General features: G+C 38.8%; 1 protein-coding gene across 2 annotated transcripts in view; it reads left to right on the top strand.

Moving 5' to 3' along the window:
• The window catches only part of mgarpa (mitochondria localized glutamic acid rich protein a), a 67,407-nt gene that overhangs the window by 23,369 nt on the left and 25,397 nt on the right, over positions 1–18,641 (top strand). The window contains exons 4-6 of one of the 2 annotated variants that reach the window (XM_072584088.1): positions 2,720–2,932; positions 14,061–14,273; positions 15,427–15,759. In XM_072584088.1, coding sequence (XP_072440189.1) covers positions 2,720–2,932; positions 14,061–14,273; positions 15,427–15,524 — 524 coding nt within the window. In that variant the 3' untranslated portion in view covers positions 15,525–15,759. Of the gene's footprint in view, positions 1–2,719; positions 2,933–14,060; positions 14,274–15,426; positions 15,760–18,641 lie in introns of those variants that run through there. The other variant, XM_072584089.1, reaches the window with a different exon arrangement.

Raw genomic sequence — 18,641 nt, 5'->3', positions numbered from 1 at the left:
AATCTGAAATAAAAACAGAAAATGCTTGAAACATTCAGAAATATCTGGGGAATGGGAAGTACAGTTACTGTTTCAGGCCATAACCTTTCATCACAACTGGGAAAAGTTATAAATGACATAGCTTTTGTGCAGGCACAATTGGGGAGGATGGAAAGTGATAAATAATAGGAATCCACCAGTCCCAGTGAGACTGGGGTGAAATGCTAAAAATAAATGACTTCCAGTAAGATTATTCTTGTTAAAGCAGCTACATTTCTGGCAGCAGTAAATTCTTGACTCTCTCAAAGTGCATTGGAAGACTTGAGATGAGTTCAGTGGGAATTCTGATGCATGAGACTATTTCTCCAAACCTTCCTCTTTGCCAGTTGTCATATTAACCCCTGCCCCAATTCTTTCTCCTCAAAACAAAAGCCCAATTCTCTACAGAACAAAAGTAATTTCTAGAAGGAGGTGAAAACCCAGCATGAGTGGGTGCCACTTTGAATGTTCTGCCTTCTTGCCCTAATATTTTCTCAATTCCAGCAGAGAGATTGTGGACTACTTGGGATCATAACATTTTGAAAATCAAATCTGACAAAAGAAAATCTATGCATTGAGTTTTGCCACACACCTTCATTTTCATACAAAACATACATAAGTGCACACATGTATAAACTTGATATACGCACAAAACATACCCAAACTCAAGAGTCCCAGAATGTCTATGAAAAGTAATGGTTCCTCTGGAATACTCTATTAATAACTTTATTCCACATTGTGTAAATAAGAATCTTTCATGCCTGAGATATCAATTAATGTAAGCTACTGATAGCTTCCTGATATCGAGATGAAACCTGATGGAAAGAATATCTCAAATTTAAGGAATCTAGCTCCAAACAGGATCAACAAAGATAGAAACTATATTTAAAGTATTTGAAAAGGAAACTCAGCAGTAAATTTCTTTGTTCTTCTCTGCTGAGAAATTTAATCTTATATATTATTTCTTCCCTCCCTTCCCTTCCTTTATGGTAGTATGTGATTCCAAGATTGATATAATCTCTACTTTGATTTTGTTTGAGCAAGTCTGGGCAGTTTGAGAGTAAATCCTCCTTGTTCTTCCCTCTTGTCTATATTCTCTTGTCTCTGTGTTTATGTTAGATAGTAGCTATCTAACCTTTTCATCATCGATCTTAACCATTGCAAGAAAATGTGCCTATTTTAGTTTTTAATTTAACAGGAGAACAATAGCTAATAATAAATGTGGAACTGTGATTTCCTTTCCAGAATTTCTTTAATCTTTTATGTACACTTTACAGAGTAAACTGCCAAGAATTCGTCAGTCCAAATGGCGATGTATAATTGGAAACCGGGGTAGTCCTCTTATGTTGGTGTTTGGGTCCCATTGGGATTTTTATTTTTCTGAATGAGTGCTTACTTACTGCCAACAATGCAACAAAAATAACTGATTAATCTTTAACAGAAGTGGAGTTTGACCTGTCCAACCATTAAATATAATTTTGTGTTTGTGGCAGTGAGTAAGAAATTAGAAGCACATCTTTCACAATTACTGCATTTGTTCAGTTAGCCTTTTTGAATGCTAAACATATTTTTTATGCCACTTGTTTTTACGTTGATTCATCTGCTACTATCTCTTATGCAGTAATCCCTTCCTATAACTCTGTCTGATGGACAACCAAGCATATGGCTCCCACATAATTGGAGAGTCCATATAATGCAGAGTCTTTGTACCATGACTGTTATCATGATACTCCTCATTTAACTCCCAGAGACATTTTATAAAGAGGGGAATTACTGTTTGTCAGTGTTGTCTTTCTTTCAGTGTTTTGTTCTTTCTGAGTTCTGAGTTTAGGCTAATAATTGTCATATTTTTCTTTAATGAATTGCATGCCTATAGCATGGCAGATTAATTTGGTATGGAGGCTTGTAAGTGATTTATTTTTGTATTTTTGACTTAGATGGAAGACTTCACCCCAGTCATCATAGGAATAAACTTAAAATGACCCACTAATGTATGCCTGGAGATGCAGTGCTGTTTGTCATGGGGAATTTTAGCATTGCATTCACCAGGATCTTAGTGTTGCAATTATCTTAAGTCTCAACTTTGACAATTACTTTGAGTATTACAGAATTTCCCTCCTTTCTTCCAAATTGCTGTCCTTGCTTTCTCCACAAGCTGCGTCTTGTTACACCATGGCTCAATTGACACTTGCTGACCTGTGAAACCTTGTCCGAGTAGCCATTCTGCTTGAGTGAGTGTAGGCTGAGCATTAATCATGATAATCTCTTATGATATAATGCACATCACGGCTCATTGTGGTCATGACCTTACTTGTTCTCCCTCCAGTACACACACAAAGTCCATTCTTGATCAGATTAACCGAGTATTGATTGATTGGTGGGGTAGGGAAGACGGGGAATTAGATTGATTGATTGATTCATTCCGTATTTTTGACCTCGTAGAGCTGAGAGCAGATACAGCTTTGCCTGAGGTTTACTAATGAGGTACAGATTGAGAGTTCAATTTTGAATCTGGTCATATGTCATAGTAACAGACCATAGTGACCAGAGCAGTACCCAGATTATTTGAAAAGCAGATGTATTTCACTGTGGATTCTGTAAACAGCACTGCATCAGTCTGACTGGGGCAAAGTTCCTCTTTAAATGTAGTTAATACAGAGCCTGGATATATTTTGACACGGCAATGTTGATCTGTTGTTAGAATCGGATGAAGTCCAGTCTTCTGACGTTGTTGCAACTCGCAAAGAGGCCTTGGAGTCAGCAACAGAAGAGGTCAAAATCCCTATAGCTGCAAGTATTGAGCAAGCTGAAAATCCTGCATTGGTTGTAGAACCCAGTGAGAGTCCATTGGAGGGCAAGGTTGCTGCGGAAGAGGCAATGATGGAAGTTCTGACCACGCCTGCTTCAGTCAAAGGTTAAAAACCTTTCCAGCCAGAAATCATATATTTCAATAGAACTATATCATTGGCTCATCATTTGCTCAGTAGATGGATGTTCTCTTTTGTCAGCCTATGTAGGCACAATTTACCTATAACATAAGCTAATGCAATTTGTTTTCCATATTTTTCACTTCTAACAAAGTCCTAAATAAATCTAACCAAAGTCCTAAATACGATGTCCTAAATAAATCTAACCAAAGAATTAGTGTATATATCAATAATTAAAAGAAACATAGGAAAATATTCATAAGTCAAACTGATTAATTAACAACCAGTATGTATTATAATGGTATTAGCGCTTTATTTTGAAAATTATTTTTAAACTAACGTGTATATTTTTATGATCTAAATGCGGAAAAATATGTCCATGTTTGGAATAATAGTATAAATTATTCAAAGCAAATATTTGATACTTTTCTACAATTGTATGACAAGGTCTAGGTGTATCATGTGAATTATTTTTAAACAGGTTTGTGAAACACAGCTATAGTAGGCTGACAATGGAAGAACAATAAGTTATCTTCTCTTGAATACTATGACGTTTCCCTGGCTAGTTTTTTTTTCAGTGATGGCGACTTATATACAAACTAACTTACTTGGACAGATTAATAATCTTTGGCATTAAACACGAGCAACAACACACTGAACACTTTGAGGTATACTCAACAGTCTAAAAGATGGTATTCAAGATGCATTACTCTCTTGAATAGCTTTGTAAAAATGACATTTTGCTCTGTGCCTCATTATTGAATTGCATCGAATGCTGTGAAGTTGCTTTATTTGACTAGTAGACATGAAATATGTTCACTACAGTAAGTGAAATCTTGCTCTTCCTCAGCTGTTTATTACTGTACATCAATTAACTCCTACACATAGAATCTACACATAGGTTTTAATTATCAGAAATTTTAAAAGAATTAAAATATAAAACTAAAAAATCTTTTCCTTTCTGTCTTTTCTTCTCTTTTAATACAATCTTTCTTCCTTTTATTTACCTTTCTATTCCAGATTTAACATTAAATTCTTCATTTGCCACTTTCATTCCCAGTGCTGTTATTTTCACAATCTTTCAATTTGATTGATGAAGGGGCTACTCACTGACTTGCGCTGTTCACACCAGCCCCAGATATCATATTTCCCTTGCTACAATGTTGCCAGTTTGAACTTTCAACAATTGTCTTGCATAAAAGTAAAAATCTAAATGTGCTAGGGCACATCTACCAAATGTCAAGATTAGAGTGGTGCTGGAAAAGCACAACAGGTCAGGCAGCATCCGACGAGCAGGAAGATCGATGTTTTGGGCAAAAACCCTTCATCAGGAATTCCTGATGAAGGACTTTTGCCTGAAACATTGATTTTCCTGCTCCTCTGATGCTGCCTGACCTGCTGTGCTTTTCCAGCCACCACTCTAATCTTGACTCTGATCTCCAGCATCTACAGTCCTCACTTTCGCCTACATCTACCAAATGGCAGATGCACAGCACATTACAGTCTGGTATTAATAAATAAACCCCACAAATTTGAAATTATGGGCCAGTGTGTGGTCTATCTGTTCTATTTAGAAAGATTAGGAACGTAAGAAGGAGGAGAGCAGGCTCCTCATTGAGCCCATTCCTTACATATGTTGTGTCCTTTTTGCAGTCCCTAGGACTCTACAATTCATTTACGTAATCTTTCAAACAAATATTCCATGAAATGCTTTCCTTAAATGACCAAAAGCAATTGAGAAAGGCTGCATTCAAATCTGACATGGTTATAATCTAATTTCAAACGCAACTACATTGCCTTGATGACATTTCCCTGGTCTCAATTCTCAGTATATGTACTGAATGAACAAGTTACGGGAGTTACAATGATTTGTATTACGGGTGCATTAAACAGAATAAGAATGTTTTGTATTGATCGATTATACTGTATATGGTGATAAAGATGGAACAGGGTCTGTTGTTCACAGATTTAAAAACATTTCCTTCTCTTCGTACAATAATAATTAGCTCTGTGCCTCTGTGTGTAATGATAATTGCATGAATATAAACACACAAACATATGAATTAGGAGCAGGAGTAGGCTGCTTGGTCCTGAGCCTTTTCTGCCATTTCATAAGATCATGGCTAATCTGGTTGTGACACCAAGACCATAAGACATTGGAGTAGCAATTAGGCCATGCAGCACATCAAGTCTGCTCCACCATTCAATCATGGCTGATAAGTTTCTCAAACCCATTCTCCCACCTTCTCCCTGTAACCTATGATCACCTTAACAATCAAGGACCTATCTACCTCTGTCTTAAATATACTTAATGACCTGGCCTCCACAACCTTCTGTGGCAATGAACTCCATAGATTCACCACTCTCTAGATGAAGAAGTTGCTCCTCATCTCCATTCTTAAGGGTCTTCACTTTACTCTAAGGCTGTGCCCTCAGGTCCCAATCTCTTCTGCTAATGGAAATATCTTCCCAATGTCCACTGTATCCAGGCCTTTCAGGATTCTGTCATTTTCAGTTAGATTCCCCCGATCCTTCTAAACTCCATCGAGTATAGACCCAAAGTCCTCAAACTTTCCTCATATGTTAAGCCTTTCATTCCGGGGATCATTCTCATGAACCTCCTCTAGATCTGCTCCAAGGCCAGTACATCATTCCTGAGGTATGGGCCTCAAAAGTGCTCACAATGTTCTGAATGTGGTCTGACCAGAGCCTTATAAATCCTCAAAAATACATCCCTGCTTTTATATTCTAGTCCTTTCAAAATAAGTGCCAACATTGTATTTGCCTTCCTAACTACTGACTCAGCCTGCAGGATAACCTGCTGAATTTTCTTCCCATTTAGAAAATAGTCACCGTCTCTATTCTTCCTACCAGAATGCATGACCTCACACTTTCCCATGTCATATTCAATCTGCCATTTCTTTGCCCACTCTCCTAACCTGTCTAAATCCATCTGTAGCCTCCTCATCTCCTCAATACTACCTGTCCCTACACCTATCTTGTATCATTTGCAAACGTAGCCAGAATTCCCTCACTTCCTTCATCTAGATTATTAATGTATAAAGTGCAAAGTTATGGTCACAACATTGACTCTTGCAGAACTCCACTAGTCACCGGCTGCCGTTCCCGAGAAGGACCATTTTATACCCACTCTCTGTCTTCTGCCAGACAGCTAAGCTTTTATCCATGCTAGTAACTTTCCTCCAACACCATGGGCTCCTATCTTACTCAATAACTGTCTGTGCAGCGCCTAGTCAAAGGCCTTCCCGAAGTCCAAGAAGGTAACATCCATTGGCTCTCCTTGGTCGAACCTGCTTCTTACTTAGAGTCATAGATGTACAGCACGGAAACAGACCATCCTGTCCAACCCGTCCATACCAACCAGATATCCCAACTCAATCTAGTGCCACCTGCCAGCACCCAGCCCATATCCCTCTAAACCATTCCTATTCATAGACCCATCCAGATGCCTTTTAAATGTTGCAATTGTACCAGCCTCCACCACTTCCTCTGGCAGCTCATTCCATACATGTACCACCCAGTGCGTGAAAAAGTTGCCCCTTAGGTCCCTTTTATATCTTTTCCCTCTCACCCTAAGCCTATGCCCTCTAGTTCTGGACTCTCCAACCCAAGGGAAAAGACTTTGTCTATTTATCCTATCTATGCCCCTCATAATTTTGTAAACCTCTATAAGGTCACCCCTCAGCCTCTGACGCTCCAGGGAAAACAGCCCCAGCCTGTTCAGTCTCTCCCCATAGCTCAAATCCTCCAACCCTGGCAACATCCTTGTAAGTCTTTTCTGAATCCTTCCAAGTTTCACAACATCTTTTCGATGGGAAGGAGACCAGAATTGCATGCAATATTCCAACAGTGGCCTGTACAGTCGCAACATGACCTCCTAACCCCTGTACTCAATACACTGACCAATAAAGGAAAGTATACCAAATGCCTTCTTCACTATCCTATCTATCTGCAACTCCACTTTCAAGGAGCTATGAACCTGCACTCCAAGGTCTTTTTATTTGGCAACACTCCCTAGGACCTTACCATTAAGTGTATAAATCCTGCTAAGATTTGCTTTCCCAAAATGCAGCACCTCGCATTTATCGGAAGTAAACTCCATCTGCCACTTCTCAGCCCATTGGCCCATCTGCTCAAGATCCTGTCGTAATCTAAGGTAACCTTCTTCGCTGTCCAATACACCTCCAATTTTGGTGGCATCTGCAAACTTACTAACTGTACCTCTTATGCTCGCAACCAAATCATTTGTATATATAATAAAAAGTAGAGGACCCAGCACCGAACCTTGTGGCACTCCACTGGTCACATGCCTCCAGTCTGAAAAACAACCCTCCATCACCACCCCCTGTCTTCTACCTTTGAGCCAGTTCTGTATCCAAATGGCTAGTTCTCCCTGTATTCTGTGAGATCGAGACATCCTGAGGACTTGACAAGGTGGATAATGAAAGGGTTTTCTTCTTGCAGAAGAGACTAAAACTAAAGTATACAGGATATTTTTCAGACAGAATTTGATAGATTAAAGTCTTACTAAAGTCCATATAGATCACATCCACCACTCTGTCTTCATGATCCTCTTTGTTACTTCTTCAAAAAACTCAATCAAGTTTGTGAGACATGATTTCCCATGCACAAAGCCATGTTGACTATCCCAAATCAGTCCTTGCCTTTCCAAGTACATGTACATCTTGTCCCTCAGGATTCCCTCCAACAACTTGCCCACCACCGAGGTCAGGCTCACTGGTCTATAGTTCCTTGGCTTCTCCTTACTACCCTTCTTAAAGAGTGGCACCATGTTAGCCAACCTTCAGTCTTCCAGCACCTCACCTGTGACTATCGATGTGTCCCCTCCCCTTGATGAAACCATGCTGACTTTGTCCTGCATTACCATGCACTTCCAAGAATTCGGAAATCTCATCCTTCACATTACACTCCAAAATCTTCCCAATGACTAAGGTCAGGTTGGCCTGAAATTTCCCATTCTCCCTTCCTCCCTTCTTAATCAGGGTGGTTACATTAGCAATTTTCTAGTCCTCTGGGACCCTCCCTGCAAGATCACCACTAATGTCTTCAGTATCTCTTCAGCTATCTCCTTCAGAACTCTGGGGTGTAATCCATCTGGTCTAAGTGATTTATCCACCTTTAGACCTTTCAGGTTTTTTAGCACCTTCCCCTTGGTGATGGCAACCATACGCGCCTTTGAAATCCACATTCTCACCTATTTCTAACAATCTCTGACTCCCTTGTTGCTCAAGAATCTATCAAATTCTGTCTGAAAAATATCCTGTATACTTTAGTTTTAGTCTCTTCTGCAAGAAGAAAACCCTTTCATTATCCACCTTGTCAAGTCCTCAGGATGTCTCGATAAGACCACCTCTCATCCTTCAGCATTCCAGTGGTTGCAGGTCCAGCCTGAACAGTATTTCCTCATAAGATATACCTCCTCTCTGGTATCAGTTGAGTGAACTTTCTAATGCATTCACATCTTTTTTAATAAGGAGATCAAAACTGCACACTGCAGAGCAGATGTGGCCTCACCAACATTCAATATAACTCAACCAAAGGTCCCTACTTTATATTCCATTCCCCTTGCAGTAAACAATCACATTCAATTTGCTTTCCTAATCACTTTATGTGACTCATGCTGCAGGACACTCAGATCCCTCTGTACCTCACAATTCTGCAATCGCTGCCTTGTGGTACTGACAGGGAGAAAGTGAGGACTGCAGATGCTGGAGATCAGAGCTGAAAAATGTGTTGCTGGAAAAGCGCAGCAGGTCAGGCAGTATCCAAGGAGCAGGAGAATCGACGGTTTGGGCATAAGCCCTTCTTCAGGAAGTACTGACGGGGACCCTCACCCAAGACCAACACATTTCAGAAAATTTGGCAAACAGTACTCATGATTTTCATTTCAGTGATCACCATCAGAAGTGGAAATTCTTGAAGTTTCCTCAAGAGGGTCTCTTTGAGCTCCCTTCATCCTGTCAGTGAAGTTTTATACAACTGGAGCCTGGTGTTATAATGTGAAGAAGGAAGTTCAGTGGTTTTAATGTGCTCAATATTAGTAAGTTTCTCCACTTAATATACATTTATATTTGAAGAATGGTTTTAGAAAGTTTGTCAACATCAGTAGGTTAATCACTTGTAGAAATTATTTAAATGCTTAAAGTGGAGTGAATTCATTTGTTGAAAGAATTCATCCAGTTAGTTACCAAGTCAAGAAGACCAGAATGATCCCATGCCTGATTAAGATGTTCAAAGCAGAAAGGTCAGGATGCATCTTAGGCTGTAGAGGGAAGTAAGTGTGGAAATGGTGAGGTTTTACCTGCAATATTTTAATCTTCCTTGGGTATGGGAGTGATACAAAACTACAACCTCTGCTTAAATAGGAAGAACAGAGTGAATTGGCTATTTACAGTCAGCCAACCTAATGGCATTGGTTGGGATAATGATAAATACGAAAAACATCAGGATTTATAAATAACAACCAGCAGAGACATTTAAAAAAGGCAAATGATGTCTGACAATCTTGATTGAATTATTTGTTGAAGTAACAGAAAGCATTTATGAGGGTAGGATGATTGATGTTGTATGCATGGACTTTAAAAGACAAAACAGATTTCTTAGCGAAATGCAGATGATGTGCTTAAAGGGACAGTGACAGTGTTGTAAAGAATTGGTCAACAGATGGAAAGCAGAGAGCATCAATGAACAATTACTTTTCAAACTGAAGTAGAGTTCGCAAGAGTATCATCCAGTGTTCTGCAATAGGGCAACTATTCCTTTTGACATATCATCTGACATACATGTAAATGACATAGCATCAAAGTCTGCAATGAATATTGAACTCAGAACTGTGGCAAGCAATGAAGAAGATTGCAAGAGATTTCATGCATTCTATGTGCAACAAAAGGACAGGTTGGAGACTTGCACTCAAGTCTGTCATTATATATTATGACTATTCCACAGCAACTCTTGCTATTTTCTATCATTTTTCTTAACACAAAAATACTTCAACAACATTCCATGGGGGATACTTATCAACTTTGCTGCTTAAATAGTAACCTGGGAGGACCTTGTGTGACCAGTGGACATCCAGTTTTCAGTCTAGTATAACTGTAGAATAGCAGGCAATCCACTCTACTATGGATTAGTATCTGCATAGTTAAATTAGAAATTGCTCCATTGTACTGTCTGTTATAAAGGAATGCATTCCAGAAGATCTCATTCTTCATTTCACTCCAGTTAGAGTCATAGATTCATACAGAACGGAAACAGACCTTTACTGTATGAATCTATGACTGTATGGCTCTAATTGGCACAAATGTTAACCTTCCCACAATACCCACGTCCCATGAAAGCACTTTTTAAAATTCTTTATGTCCCTCAAACTGATTGGTTTCATACACTATTTAAGAGGGCAGCTAAGAGTGAACCATATTGTTATCAGTCTGCAGTCATATGTAGGCCAGACCAGGTAAGGATACCAGATTTACTTTCCGAAAAGACAAAATTGTTAATGCCCAGAAGGAGGCCATTTCGCCCATTGTATTTGCACTGGCTCTCCAAACATCGCTACCTGGTGCCACTCTCCTCCTTTGTCCCCATACCCTTGCACTTATTTTCTATCCGAATGATCATCAAATATCCTCGGGAATATCTCAGTTGAACTTGCCACCTCATCATTTACAGGCAGTACATTCCATTCTCTAACTTCTTGCTGGAAAAGATTGCTTCTTTTGCATATCACTTTAAATCCATTCCCTTTTGTTCTTGTTCCTCTTGTAAGCAGGAATTACTTCTCCCTATCTTCCATATCCAGCCCACTCATGATTTTGGAAGCCTCTGTCAAGTCTCCTTCCATCCTTGTGTTTCCAAGCAGGACAGAACTATCTTTTCAACCTGTCCTCAAAAATTGAATTTTCTCTGTCCTGCAACCATTCTTATAAATTGCTTCTGTACTCTTTCCAATGCATTCACATCTATTATATAATCTGGCCCCCACAACAGTACATAAGTTTAACATCACCTCTTTACTTTTGTACTTCCGACACTGTGTTTTACTGTATGCAAAGACAGCAATAAATTCTTTTAATTAAAAGTGTATGTTCTATATAAGTAAGAAAGAACAATTAGATTAATTACAGACACCTTTTAAAATACAGGAAAGAGACTAAGTTGATTCCACTGGCCAATAGTTTCTCCATTGAATGGCAGCTTCCATTGGGAATATATTTAAATTAACAATAACCTGAGGAGAAAAGATAAAACAATATTTATTTATGTATGTGTCACTTTTACTGTAAATTAATTATTCAAGGTCATTTCATGTCCTGTGAAAAGAAAATAAGTGGTTTTCTTATCCATGTACTTGGTCTGTAAATGTGTATGTGAGCAAGCGTAGAGAGATACAATCAGAAATGAAATGTCACATTTGATTTATTTCACATCAAAGTATTTTTTGGGTGAAGTGGGTAGGGATGGTGATGGGGTTAGGACACAATGGGACACCTACAGTATGTTCACCTTATCAAACCACTTCATAAACTTAAAGGCTTTTATCAAGTCATCTCTTTGTGTTAGGAATGTAGAACATGAGAAGGAAAATTAATATCACTCTCTGTTTTTTGGAGAAAGGCAAGTTCAGCATTTTCTAATAATTATAACCTCTTAATTTTGTATCTGCACCTTCTGTATCCTTTTCACAATATGGCAACTATATGCAGTGAGGTTAAGGTTAGTCTTGGTTGTGAGTCCTTACACAGTTAAACAGACCCAAAGCTTTATTACAGCTAGATCAAAAAATACTTCTGAAAATCTTCCTTCAGAGCCACAAATGTTCTTAAAATTGAATTGAAGTAAGTGTAGGGATGCATAGTGATGTGTCCATATAGGTACACACATGCATGTCAACAATATAAGCACATGTTGTACTTTTTTTAAGGGGGCATTTTTTAAGGTCAGATGAGAAAGACTTGAAAAGGACTTCAGGGACAAGCCTTTTCCACAGAGAGTGGTTAGTGTATGGAATGAATTGCCAGAAGAAGTGGTAGATGCAGGTACAGTTACAATGTTTAAAAGACATTTGGATAAGTACATGAACAGGAAGGGTTTGAAGGGATATGGGTTAAACACCAGCTTTTAGTTTGGGAATATGGTCGGCGTGGACTAGTTGGACTGAAGGGTTTATTTCCATGCTGTATGACTCAATATTATGTCATCTTCACAACATACTTCCCTATCTATGTATGTGTCCTCTTCAAACTTAGCCACCATGCCTTTGCTCCTTGATGTAAACTGTAAAATATTGAAGGCCCAACACAGATGTGGGACTCTCCTCTTCTTACCCTCCAAATCTAAAAAAGATCTATTTATGCATACTCTGTTTTCTGCCAGCCAGCCAATCATCTGTCCAAGCTAGAATGCTACCCACTATACCATGAGCTGTTACTTTGCAACAATTTTTTTTGTGCGATCTTTTTGAATGCTCTCTGTAAATCTAACAGCAGTACATCAACAGCCTCCTCTTTATCACGTCACATTAAATTTTCAATAATAAAGGATTTCCATTTCACTGACTCTTCCCAATTACCTTGAGTTTTTTCTACCTTGCCCAGTTGCAACCTCTTTAATGATCAATTCTAACACCATTCCAAGCTAACTGGCCTATAGTCTCCTGTTTTCTGTCTTCCTGCTTTCTTGAATACAGGGTTATATTTCCTATTTTTAATGGAACTTTTCCAGAATCTACCAAGTTTTGAAAAATTAAGATCAACACATTGACTACCTAATGACTATCTCTTTTAAGATACTTGGGTCAAGTCTATCAGCACTTGAAAACTTATCAACCACCAGGTCCATCAATTCATTTAGTACTGCTTCTCTACTGATTAGAATTTCACCAAGTTCCTGACTTCCTTCGACTTCGATTTACAGGTATATCTGGTTTTTTTTGTATCCTCTGTTGTCAAGGCGGAAGCAAAATATTATTCTTTATTGGTACAATTAATTCTCCATTCTCACCTTCTGGAGACAAATGCTCACATGACTTACTCCTTGTCTTTTTAGACAATCGTCATTTGTTTTTACATTTCTAGCCAGCTTCCCCTCATGCTGTTTGTGTTTATATTAAATAGTAGCTTTGGAATGCAGCCTTTCCACCATCTAATCTTAACCATTGTGGCAAATTTGATAATGAGTATGGAATTGTCATTTCCTTTCCAGAATGTTTTGGATTTGTTTGTTATTCTACACTTTGTAAGGTAAGATGGTATAAATCCATGCACACAAAACACAATGCCAGGGATCGTCTTCTTGTTTTTCTCTTCCTATTCCATTTGGAATTATCTTTTTTTCCCAGAACGACTATTTGCTTGTGAAGTTAAAAAAATGAAGTAAAAAATAATTAGTTTACAACACAGGGAGACCCTTCAAATCTGTTCAGCAAAAGTATTTAAATTATAGGTGTGAACAAAACAACCAAAGCAAATTTTTAGAAATTGAAAGAACTGCAGATGTTGTAAATCAGAAACAAAAACAGAAATTGCTGGAAAAGCTCAGCAGGTCTGGCAGCATCTGTTGGGAGAAATCCGAGTTAACGTTTTGGGTCGAGTGACCCTTCCTCAGAACACTGAAACAAAATTTAACTTTTTTTGAAAGCCAAAGATATCTCCTGTCCACTATTTGCCAGCTTAAATCATCTGCTCTAGTTGCTGAGTAATGCTGTGCAGGGTTCCAGTCACCGGCACTGGGCTGGGTTTGTGTTTATCTAATGCTTTGGCTGAGACCAGATAATACAGCACCAAATTAGACAACAATGTGGGAGCTCTGAGCTGAATGGTTTTGAATGAATTACTGAGAGTTGATGTTGACATTATACCACAATGTAATATGGGTGACAAAAAAAAATCAGTAACTTGTTCTACTTTGCTCCGTGTTTTCATTGACAAAGTTAAAAAAAAACTATTCCTTTTATGTTTCAAAATATTCTGCTGCAAGCAGCCTTGCAACATTCTGAATGGGGTAAAGTTTCACTTTAAGTGTAGCTAATATAGTGGCATGATATATTTTAACATGATTGTGTTGAACTATGATTAGAACCAGATGATGTCCAGTCTCTTGAGGTGGTTGGAGCTTCTGAAGAGGCCACAGCATCAGGAACGGAAGAAGCCAAAGTCCCCACAGCAGACAGCATCGAGCAACCTAATAGCCCTTCAACAATTGTAGAACCCACAGAGATCCGACTGGAGCAGGAGACCAACACATCAGCTGCAGACCAAAAGGATGAGTTACAATCTAATCAAATCAAAGGTTAAACAATCCTTCTTGGAATGAATTTTATACCTAAGTTGAACTAAATGGTGATCCTGGGTTATTTAAATATCCATCTCACTTCGTCCTCACTCCTTCTGACTTTACAGCACATTTGTTCTCCCTCAACGTTTTCCTCCATATAAATACTCCTTTCCCTGGCTACTCCTTTGACCTTATCTTCACACATAGTCTATCCATTCTCCTCATCTGAATCACATGCATGACTACCTCTCTACAGTTTCCTTTAATCCTGCGATTCCTCGCAGTCCCCCTTCTAACCCCAAATGTTTGCCTTTGGACACTTTTACAAGTCACAGACAGATTCATTTTCAAATATCAGCCATTGAGCATTTAGCCTTCCATCTTCCAGAGTACTTCTGCAGCTTTCACATTGCCCAACAAGCCTTCATCTCAGTTTTTGATGCTGTAGTTCATGCCAAATCATGCATTCCCTCCTACATTGGTTGTTTCCTTTAGTAGCCCTTATCTTCACTTCCTTAAGTTCAAGGGGTGCAGATTTGAGTGCACATGATACTATAGAAGGGTCAGCTATTTATCACAGCTATTAGTTATTTAGCTCTTTGCCAAAACTCTGCACGGCTCCAACAACAAGGTATTTAAGTATAACCTTTCAGTTGAAAAGATTCCAAGGAGGTACAGTGTTACCAAACAAACTTTCTCACTGAACCACACCAGGAGATATGGGACAGATGACCAAACTTTGGTTAGAAAAAAGTTAAATGTCTTAAAGTCCAAAGTTGTGCAGGTTAGGTGGGTTAGCCGTAGAAAATGCAGGGTTACAGGGATAGGGTAGTGGGGCTGAGATGTTCTTCCGAGGAGTGTTGTGGACTTGATGGGCCAAATGGCCTGTGTCCATACTATATGAATTCTGTGGTTCAAGGGGAAACAACAGAGTTTGGAGAAGCTTAGGAAAGCTTGAAGTAGAGAGTAGCAGATGTTTTAGAGAATTTTTGAGCAGGTGGAGATTATTAATGATTGGGGGGGGGGGGGGGGGGTGAGGAGAGGTGGAGCTCCCTGCCACTACCTCTATTTCCTTCCTTAAAACCCTCCTTAAAATGTTTTTCTATGATGGAGCTTTCTCACATATCCTAATGTGTATATATTAACATTCTTGTATCCTATATCATAGTTTGCAACTGCTATTCATCAAAGAAAAGCCTTCTCATGGAATATCTGATAAGCGTGAGGTGGGATAATCTGACCACCTTAGTCAAAAACATTGACTGAAAAATTTGAACAATGCTCAAAGTCACCAGGAGTCCAAGTGTGATGGTATTGTAAAGAATTGTAAACAACCAGAATGGTCTGAGGATGTTTATTCCAGTTTTAATGGGACACATTTATTATTGGGCTCATTGGGAGTTTCTTCTGCTATGATGAACAAACATAATATATAATTCTAAATTATGTATCTTAATAAGTATCAGATTTACTATATTAAACTCTTAGTTCTACTGCCTCATATGTCTTGTCTGTCCACCAGAATGGTGTGGAGATTTCAATGTCCCAAAGTGATGTCTGTATGATTCTGATGACTTGTCCACCACTGGGGTGGACAAAGTGAAAAATCACATAACAGCAGGTTATAGTCCAACAGGTTTATTTGAAAGCAATAGCTTTCGATTTTGCTTTGATTAATGAAGTTAAATGATCTACTTGAAGCTGGCGCGTAAATGCTGGCTTGTACAGAATAAATACTTACAAGGAAAATCTGAATTTCTCAGTATTTCACAACGTTGACTTAATGGACACCTCTGTGAAAACTAAGGGTTTTCATCTGAACATAAGAACTGAAGAAATCAAAGCAGGTGTAGACCAGGCAGCCCCTTGATTCTGCTCTGTCTTTCAGCAAAACCAACCTCAGCTTTATTTTCCTGGCTGTTGAAGTGTGTTGCAGAATAACATGTCTCAGAAACTCAGGTACGGATTTGATCATTTATTGTACAAATATTCAAGAGCCACCTTGGGCATTCAAAGTGAATTCTTTCATTCACCCATTGAAATTACTTCATAAATCCCAGTTAAGGATGTTGGCTCACAAATTTACATAGAACTCAATTACATTCACAAATAACTAATGAACTGCTTGTATCATCAAAAAACTGATTACCTTAATGAAGCACTGATTGCATTTAGAAAGAACTGATTAACTATCTGTGTTAATTAAGAACAGATTGCACTAATGCTGTAAATTCACAGCACTTCACAGGCAGCTAACTCAATGTCTGTTACCTTGTTGTTAAGCTGTTGTTACATCAACTTAATCTTCTCTTGTGTTCCCCACTACGATTCATCCTGTCTGTAAGCTTTGCTAATGTCTATATTGTTTTCTAAATTAGTCCAACACCTATTAAACTTGCTTACCAATAAATTTCCCTTAAAACTGCTCCCCATATCCCTAAGTTCCTCTTTGTTGGGGAAACAGCTTCTTAATGTCTACCTTACCAAAATCAATATGTATCAACGATGTCTAAATTTGTCAAATTATATGCCTCACTCTTTCAGCCTTTCCTCATAAGACAAACCTCTCAATTCAGAAATCAGTTTAGTGAACCTTTACTTGAATCACTCTAACATCGAGGGCTGAAGGCTGACAAACCTCTCAACTCAGAAATCAGTTTAGTGAACCTTTACTTGAATCACTCTAACATCGAGGGCCGAAGGGTGACAAACCTCTCAACTCAGAAATCAGTTTAGTGAACCTTTACTTGAATCACTCTAACATCGAGGGCCGAAGGGCCTGTACTGCGCTGTAATGTTTTATATATATCCTTCCTTGGGAGTGGAGACCAATGGAAAACCAAGGAATTCAGAGGGCTAGTAGGGACCATGAAATACCTCTGGCATACTGGATTAAGGAAAATCCCAAGGCATTTTATACATATATAAGGAATGAGAGGATGGCTGGGGAAAGAATTGGTCCACTCAAGGATGAATGAGGGAATTTATGCATGGACCCAGAGGAAGTGGATAAGGTCTTTATGACTACTTTCCATTGGTATTCACAACGGAGAAGGACATGGTGGTTGCTCAGTCTCAGGATAGATATTCTACAGTATGTCAATATAAAAAATGAGATGATGGGTGTTTTGACAAGTATTTTAAGATAGACAAGTCTCCAAGACTTGATAGGATCTATCCCAGAATGCTGAGGGAGGCTGGTGAGGAAATTGCTAGGGCCTTGTATGAAATCTTTGTATCCTCTTTAAACACAGGAGAGGTCCCAGAGGACTGGAGAATAGCCAATGTTGTTTCTTTATTTAAGCAGGGCAACACATATAATCCAAGAAATTACAGGTAAATGAGCCTTATGTCAGTCTTAAGGAAATTATTGGAGAAGATTCTTAGGAACATTTATTCACATTTAGAAAAAATATGGACTTATTAGTGATAGGTGTTGTGTGGGGAAATATGTGTCTCACAAACTTGATTGAGTTTTTTAAGGAAGTGACAAAGATGATTAATGAGGGAAGGCAGTTAATGTCTGTATGGACTTTACGAAGGTCTTTGACAAGGTCCCTCGTTGCAGGCTGATACAAAAGGTGAAGTCACATGGGATCTGCAGGGTGGTGGTAAGATGGTCACAAAACTGGCTTAGTCATAGAAAACAGAGAATAGTTTTGAAGGGTGTTGTTCAGATTAGAGATCTATGGTCACTGGTGTTCACAGGAATCAGTGCTGAGACCCCTATTGCATATAATATATAATTGATTTGGAAGAGAATGTAGGTGGGCTGATTAGTAAATTTGCAGATGACACAAAGTTTGAAAGAGCTGCTCATAATGTGGAGGATTGTCAGAGGATACAGCAGGATACAGATAAGCTGGAGACTTGGGCAGAGAAGTGGCAGATGGAATTTAATCCAGGCAAATGTGGGGTGATGCATTTTGTGAGATCTAATGCAGGAGGGATTGACAGGCAACTGTCAACAGTTGAACCCTTAGTAGCATACAGAGGGATCTAGGTGTACAGGTCCACAGTTCCCTGAAGGTGGCAACACAAATAGATAAGGTAGCCAAGAAGGCATTTGGTATGCTTGCTTTCACCAGTCAGGGCATAGAGTATAAAAATTGACAAGTCATGTTGCAGCTGTACAGAAATTTAATTAGGCTATGTTCAGAATATTGTGTACAGTTCTGGTCACCACACGACAGGAAGGATGTGGAGAGGATCCAGAAAAAGTTTACCAGGATGTTGCTTGGTTTGGAGGGTACTGGCTATGAGGAGAGTTTGGATAAACTTAGTTTGTTTTCACTTGAATATCGAAGGGTGAGGGGAAACCTGATAGAAGTTTGCAAAATGATGAGAGGCATAGATAGAATGGATAGTCAGAGTCATTTTCCC

The sequence above is a fragment of the Chiloscyllium punctatum genome, chromosome 14 (genome assembly GCF_047496795.1).
Source record: "Chiloscyllium punctatum isolate Juve2018m chromosome 14, sChiPun1.3, whole genome shotgun sequence".
NCBI classification, from domain to species: domain Eukaryota; kingdom Metazoa; phylum Chordata; class Chondrichthyes; order Orectolobiformes; family Hemiscylliidae; genus Chiloscyllium; species Chiloscyllium punctatum.
Note: the sequence above shows the minus strand (reverse complement) of the source record. Positions and strands in the feature narration are given on the sequence as shown.